At 39.3% G+C, this 7860-nt stretch overlaps 2 protein-coding genes across 3 annotated transcripts in view; one reads left to right on the top strand and one right to left on the bottom strand.

Moving 5' to 3' along the window:
• Positions 1-340: 340 nt before the first annotated feature.
• Smp_064030 (hypothetical protein) lies at positions 341-4114 on the top strand. Its single transcript, XM_018796780.1, has 5 exons — positions 341-551; positions 588-873; positions 917-1139; positions 3029-3126; positions 3246-4114. The coding sequence occupies exons 1-5, from the start codon at positions 406-408 to the stop codon at positions 3267-3269; spliced, it is 777 nt and encodes a 258-aa protein (XP_018651888.1). The 5' UTR covers positions 341-405; the 3' UTR covers positions 3270-4114.
• Smp_064040.1 (cell polarity protein) overlaps positions 3493-7860 on the bottom strand; it is a gene marked incomplete at both ends in the record, with an annotated part of 20333 nt that continues 15965 nt past the window's right edge. The window contains one exon of one of the 2 annotated variants that reach the window (XM_018796778.1): positions 3493-4162. In XM_018796778.1, the coding sequence (XP_018651887.1) occupies positions 3941-4162 (222 nt within the window). The remainder of the gene's footprint in view (positions 4163-7860) is intronic. The other variant, XM_018796779.1, reaches the window with a different exon arrangement.

The following is a 7860-nucleotide window of genomic DNA, read 5'->3' as shown; positions in this document are numbered from 1 at the left end:
TTTCTAAGGTTTTCAAGTGGAATAAGTGAACGTATTTTATTTGTAGTTCATAATAAGCGTGCAACTAAGTGCAAAAATCATCAGTTAGTACAAGCACTACACTAGCTTACTTAGGGAATCGAACTCCGTCAACATTATGTGAGTAATGATTTGAAATATATCCTCAGTGATACTGTTGCATATCTCATCAACACTAATGATGTCCAAAATCTTTTTCATATCCTCATCTTGCACCGTTCATTGATTATCCGTCTTTGGACTGCTTTCTGTCAGTACTACTGACATTTTTCCCGCCATCTTGCTGGTCACAAAGACTTTGGTTTGGATGACTTGTGCCCTTGAGAATGCGCTCCGTTCAAATTTTGCCGGCAAAATGAGAGGAAGTGACTGACAATTAAAGTCAGGATGTTTGATATAGATGCCAAACTACTAGAGCAGTTTAGTGCACTTGGTACAACAGACAAGGATGAGTTAATAAATCAACTAAAAGCAGTCGTTGGAAATGATCTATCTGACGAGTCATGTCGTTTTTTCTTAGAATTGGCCGACTGGTAAGGTAAAAACATCTGATAATAATAGTGTTTAAGGAACCTACAGCGTGCAATCGGTGCGTACTTTGATTTCAGTTTTGAGGGTTCCGCATCAGTTAGTTGTGCATCTAATTACCCACTCACTTCCGTGAGTGTTTGCGAATCATCTGCGAATGTGGACTGCATGCGTATAGATTCCGAAGTTCTAGTAAACCAAAGGCAATTTGATGCACGGATATGGCCATCACCTTACGACGTTCCGGAACTTGGTGGGTTTATCAAAGTAACTGTCGAGAACTGTGGTTCTTGTTCTTGGCCTGAAGGAACGTTCCTACGGTCTGAAGTTAGTGCTCGTTCATAACTATTTTAACCACATTTGTAAGCAGATAGACCACGCTGTTGCACGGTTAAACAGCTTATCTGCAGATAACAGTGAAGTTCTATGGCTCCCAATCGGTGTAGATGGCAGAATTTCTATTCTTCCAATACCTCCGCATCAAATTGTAGACCTAACATTAAATCTCACTCCTCCAAATCTCCAGCTAAATTACCAATGCCCTGTCGTTGGGGCGTTGTCTTTCTGTCTACCCAACGGCGATAGGTTTGGGGGTTAGTTATTTTTACATGAAAATTTTGTCGCCCGAGTAATGGTGTGTTTCGTAAATGCTTCGTACAGGTTCATCTACTATTTTGCTTTTCCTTAATAAATTCTCGTGTTTATTTTAAAGAGTCATGCAGTAAGATTCTCAGTATCAATTAATGAATCATCTGTACAGTTCTTGATATATTAAGTATGAGAAACTAGAGGGTTCTTTTGTGAGATTTATTAGACTCTACCATTTTTTAAATTTGTAGCCTCAGCGGTCGTAGTGCACTTTGGCTATTAAGGGTCTGAACGTGACTGACTAAAGTTACTTGTAATATTAAAGTCTATGGCACACAACATAGATATGTGGTTGGGGGGAGTTAGTATTTATATACAGAACGCTGCTAATTACTAGTGCTGCATAGGTTGAGTCAAATTTACGTCGAGTTTATGTCTAACCTTATTTTGTCAATTAACTACTTCCCCAATGCATTTGATTAACATGATCGAGCTCTGAAACTTGAAAGCATTTATCTGAGATGCAAATCTCTACCATATATTCTAAAATGTGAAGTAATATGCAATAGGAAACCGTCCTTCCTGTTCAATTGATATTTGAAACAGGGGACAGCTTTCGCTCACATTTTAGTCACTGTGGAACTTGTCACGTAAAAATTTATACTTACCGTTCGCATAGCCACTGATTTGCTACGTTGTTTCTGGTCTAGCATATGAGTAGTTTGGAACAAGGCGTGAAACAACCAAAAGATATCGGTCATTGAAATCCTTTTTTACTAGTCTAAGTTGTGTAAAAGATGGTGAACATCCTGGTTTTTATCTTTCTTTTAAACTAACCTATACATTTGTAAACCCACCGTGGTTGCATTTGTTCCTTATCTTTATATTTCCCCATCATTCCATACTTTACTGTCCAAACCATGTCTCTTTTCGAGCCATATCTATGTTCATTTTCCTACCGTGGTTAATCTTTCCACTTTTGCTTTCCTTGATACTTTCGTATCTCACTACCGTGGCATCCCGGAAAAGTATCAATTTGTTTTACTTTGTGTTGTCTGCAATTATGTATACGAAGTGATGAACTCAGTGTCCTAGTGGGGATTTGTGCACTCGCTTCTGACGTACACTGAGACCTAGTGATACTACCAGAATCTTAGGACCTAAATGAGTCAGATCTAGAATCGAATTGTAAGTCAAGTAATTTATTTCTTAAGCCATCCTCTTGAGTCCTAAGCTTCGGTTTCACATAATACCTGATGTTCTTCGAGTTTATCATTTTCTCGAGCAGTACTCAGCCTAGTATTTTCCACTGTCATTGATACTAATATTATTCTGATCTTTATCCTCATTTCCTTGTGTTGACATGTTATGAGGACTTGAGCTAACGTGTAGGTTTTTAGCTAGTTATGACTAACCAAGCCTCCGCCGTTTCAGTTCTTATGACAAATTTATCTTCGGCTTCAAAATGGAAGCCAAGGTTTCAGATGAAAAATTGAAGTAGGTTTCAGGAATACGAGTAGATGTACTTGATCCTATATTGTAATTATCCTACTCATTATCTTCCACATATATTAAAACTTGTTTTAATCGTCTCACCCCTGTTGATTTTTTTTGACTATTTACTTTCTTGAAACATCAATTTAAATGGACGTTTTCCAAGAGGTCTTGTCTTAGTTCTCCTTATATTATGTATGTGCCTGATTTACAGTCATGATCAAAACCACAGTTAAGTAATCTCGATTCGTCTAACATACTCCACACAACCTCTTTTAAATGATACCATATAAGAAGTTCGCTCTTAAACGTTTAACATGTCTATTCATACTTTGGAAAATGTTCCGAACTATTTAATTACGCGGTAACTAAGTTGCTCATATTCTCAATTTTCTTGTAGAAATTCTTTACTGCACTGCTGTGCCTGATTTGGAACACATGACTTGGAGGTATCAAAGAGGCATATTAGCAAGCACCGTGAGCGCTGGACGGAATAGCGTAAGTATAATGGTGTTTTACAAACAATGATTGATCAGCGTTAGCTGATAACCAGATAAACCATTTGATTTTTAACTACCAATGGCTTTATATTTATAGTCGTATATTTTACTTTCCAGCCTATGGTTTTGGAAGATGTTTAAAGACAATATCTGCGGGATCCAACTGTGATAGTATCTCCGTGTTTAACCTTCAAACTTGTCCATAATACTTATTTTCTTGACTCTAATCTCCAGGTATTCGTGCCAATATTTATTTTCGTTACCAAAATGATTCTCTTTATTCTTCAGACATAGTAAATGTATTTAACTTAGCCCAAGCTAGTCGGTATACATAATAACTAATGTACGAACCTCATAAAAAATTTCAAAAATGATTTATTGCTTTTATAAAAAAAGTTGTTAATACATTTATTTTTCCAAGCGTAGTAGACTATTTCAGAAAAAAAAATCAAGATTACATTAATGATCATTCAAAAAATCAGGGTGAACTGCTTCACAATGTATTTGCAAAGCAGCAGAAAGACTTGATTGAAATAATAAAAAGACAGCAGTCAGGATTTAGCAATTACAGGTTAATCTAGGTTAAAAACTGAATTAGGCTTGTAGGTATAATGTGAGTCAAAGCATACAAAATATCGATGTAGGGTAGATTCAAACTTGCAAAAATTGAGTAACAATAAAAATGATATTCCTGTTAGAAATCTTTGTGAAACCGAACAAGCAGATAGAAATATTTATAATAATTATTATCCGGCTTACTCGATGTTTATTAGCCCCGTCATGATTGGTGCTAGATGTTAGGCTATCCGTCCTTATTCCTTTTTTCCCAGGCTCTCTCGTGCTGCACGAATAAGCGGTCCAAGAGAAGACAAGCTACCTGCATGTTTAAAAAGATCGTGATTAAGTAGTTCCTTTGCAGAAGCTCGTCTTACAGGATCTACGACTAGACATCTGTCCAGAAAATCTTGAAGCATCGGATGCAAGTTCTTGGTTTTTGGTCTAGGTTTCCCCATTGTCTGAATTAGGTATATTGCCTGAGTAATACAAGAAGAATTTCCGTTACTTTAAAATTCAAATAGACTTTACAATGATTACTAATAACGCAGTAGTAGCAATCTTTTCACTTCCTAATTTAATCAGTGACTAGTCTGCGATAAGTAACACAAAACTAACCCTCCTACTTACATAGAACTACTTGCCGTTGTAGGAAATTATCGCGTGAATGTGGAGTAAGAATTAGTGCCTCCCAAACATTCACATTTAGAACTTATAAATTAGTACCGTGTCAGCGATAGTAAAAAAGACTGAAATGTGGTTCACAAGAGAATGAGAGACAATATGCTATAGTCAGCATGTTTAGTAGTTTGAAGAAACACAGAAAATGATATTAGTAACAAAATCTGTTTAAGGACAATTCAAATGTAGGCAGTGAAAATATCTTTTCATACTTGCTGTTTTTAGACAGATTGAACGTAGGCGTTAACACGTTTATACTAACACTGCATATGGTTTTCTGCATTAACCTTAGACATCCAAACTGTATTTAGAAAGATACTCTAACTGTGGCCCTTTTAAGCGAAGCCAATAACAGCGACAGGTGACTAAGTTCAATAGTATTTTGGCTTGTGTTTGAGGGTAGATTAGACCTATTAATTCATCGGTTTTAGGTTTTGTGACTAATAAAAAGAAACATCAACATCGTATGTTGGACGAAGCCTCATTACCCCAAGTTGTCACAATTCATGATATGATACACAAAAATAAGATATCCACATAAAATTTTGACCAGTAATGAAACGTATAATATACAGTATCAGTCAGTCAGTCACAACGTAGAACTTCGTACGTACGTACATCAGTTCGAGTTGCCATACCACATTAGCACAGAGATGCAGTTGTCGATTCAAATCCCATAGTGGTAGAAGTAGTAGGAGTATAATCAGAAATCCAAAAGATTAGGGGTTTCAAGAAATTATTGAAGGAGTATAGTACAGTGAAATAAATTTGGAAAGAGAAAAAGATAAAGACATGAGGAATTCAGAAGATTAGAATTTGGTAGAACACAAAGAGTGGATGCATCTTCGCCATTGCAAACGATTTTGAGCCATGTCATTCAAGGTCTCTAACCATCGGTTGCTGTCATCTCGCGAATCCCAACCAGGTAGTCTACACCTACCAACATGGCCCAGTCCACTTGTCAGTGACTTCATTGATTTGTGCCACGTTTTGGTCTGGCCACCCCTAGCTTTCTTCCAACCTACTCCTACACCATGAAACATTGCACGTCGGGGCAGTCGGTGGTCGGGCATACGTAACACATGTCCCAGCCATCTCAACTGATGAAGTTTCACTACTTCATCAATCGATTTGCCATCCCTACCTAGTACTCGTTTCCTAACAACTGCATTACTTACCCGGTGGTCCCAGGATATACGAGCAATGCTTCGAAGACACCTATGATCGAACACTAGTAGCCTACGAATATCCTCTACTCTTATTGGCCATGTTTCACTGCCATAGAGTAGGACGGAGCGAACTGCTGCACAGTAAACCCGTCCTTTGGTTGCTAGACGGATATCTCGCCTACGCCATAGATGACGCAAGTTGGCGAAAGCTAGACGAGCCTTCTGTATCCGTGCTGAGATTTCGTCACATACCAGACCACAAGGGCTGATGAGACTTCCAAGATAAGTGAAGTGGTCTACACGCTCAACTACTTCACTCCCTATCATTAGTTCAGGTGTCGATGCAACCCAATCCTGAAGTAACATTTTGCACTTCGAGGGAGAGAATCGCATTCCGAACATGCCTGCATAGTTGCTTATAGTGGTCAGAAGACTCTGCATGTTGTCAGCGTCTTCACCGAGTAAAACTATGTCGTCGGCGTATTCTAAGTCGACAAGTGAGTCTCCTGGTAAAAGTTCAACTCCTGGAGGTTTAGCTGATGAAAGTGCTATCTCTAAAAGTAAGTCAATGACAAAGTTAAACAAGAATGGGGAGAGTGGACAGCCCTGACGAACGCCACTTGTGGTAATCAGTTCTGATGACAGTTCGCCATAGGCTCTAACTCGACCAGTTGTGCTCGAGTAGAGAGCCTTTATGAGGTTAATGTACTTCTTTGGTACTCCTTTCAGTGACAAACATTGCCATAGAACCTCACGATCAACAGAGTCAAATGCCGCCTTAAGGTCAAGAAATACTACTATTGTGGGACGTCTGAATTTGTGTCTATGTTCTAGGACCTGACGTAGGGTGAATATCTGGTCTATGCAACCACGTCCAGGTCGAAAACCAGCTTGGTTTTCTCTAGTCTGCTCTTCACGAGCTTTGGTTAGGCGACCTAGTATTATTGAAGCTAATATTTTAGACACTATATTAGTCAAACTGATCCCTCTGTGATTGTCACAAGAGGACTTTTGTCCTTTCTTATAAACTGGCACAATCAGTGATTGGGACCAGTCAGATGGAATTACGTCCAGTTCCCAGATTCTACCTAAGACCTCAGTCAATCTCACTGCTAGTACTGGACCACCATCCTTAAAAATCTCAGGGGTCAACCTGTCAGGGCCTGCTGCTCTCCCTCGCTTCAGATTTCCTATAGCTTTTTCAACCTCACAGAGGGTTGGAGGACTTACATCAATTTGCCATTCAGGACGACTGGGGATCGTGGGTAATTGAAGTGTGGCTGAAGGCCAGTTGAACTGATCCCTAAAGTGTTCTGCCCATCGATCCAACCTCCTGGATTGAGAATGAATTATATGCCCATCTTTATCTGAGATGGTTTCACTGATATTCGGGTTCCTAATACCGGTTTCTTTAACGAGTCTGAATAGCTGCCTACTGTTACCTATTGCCGCTGCCTTTTCCATCTCTCTTGCTTTCGCTACCCACCACTGTTCACGATCATTACGTAGACTTCTTATAAGCCTGCGCTTAAGTTGACTCCGCTCTTCGTTATGCTCAGAGCCAGGTGGGATGAGTTTACGAGCATCTATCAGTGCGGTAGATGCTGCCGAGATCCATTGTTTCTCCCTAACGTTATGGTTTACCTTATTAGCGGATATCACTGCTGATTCCACAGCTTTTCGGATGTCATTCCACGCTGCCTCGGGGTGGACACAACTTACATGGCTGCCTAACTGTTTTTCTAGTTGTTCCTGAAATATATTCTTAGCTTGCCTACCATTAAGTAGAACCCTTAGAGGCTTCCCTGCAGTGTCTTTCCTACGTCCAGTAAGACGCAGACAAATACGTGCTCGCACTAGAGCATGATCTGAATCTAAGCATGTGCCCCAGAATGAGCGACAGTCTTCTATCGAGCCCCTCCATCGGTGGCTGATAGCGATGTGATCTAATTGGGTCCAACGTTGGGACGAATTCGGGACTGTACTGTACTGTACCGTTTTGTTTAATTGTACTAAAAACACACACATTTCGCCTGTAAACGTTTACATGATCACGGTATTATTTCGATACCACCATATCACCAATAAATATATCCTTACTACAATCTACAACTGTCCTTCTTTTCGATTATAAACGTGTTGTCGAAGTCCGAATACCTGTGGCATCTTTATTTGTAACTGAATTGTGGATAAATTGATACCGGAGTAGCTTAAGACGTGTTTCTCAGATATTTCTGTAAAGGAAGCGCGCACCTCCATCGTTTCTAGACTTTTGATCAACTCACCCACACTCTCTGAACGTTTCTTCGATACTTTATGTATTTTCT

The sequence above is a fragment of the Schistosoma mansoni genome, chromosome 4, assembly GCF_000237925.1.
Source record: "Schistosoma mansoni strain Puerto Rico chromosome 4, complete genome".
In the NCBI taxonomy this organism is placed as follows: Eukaryota; Metazoa; Platyhelminthes; class Trematoda; order Strigeidida; family Schistosomatidae; genus Schistosoma; species Schistosoma mansoni.
Note: the sequence above shows the minus strand (reverse complement) of the source record. Positions and strands in the feature narration are given on the sequence as shown.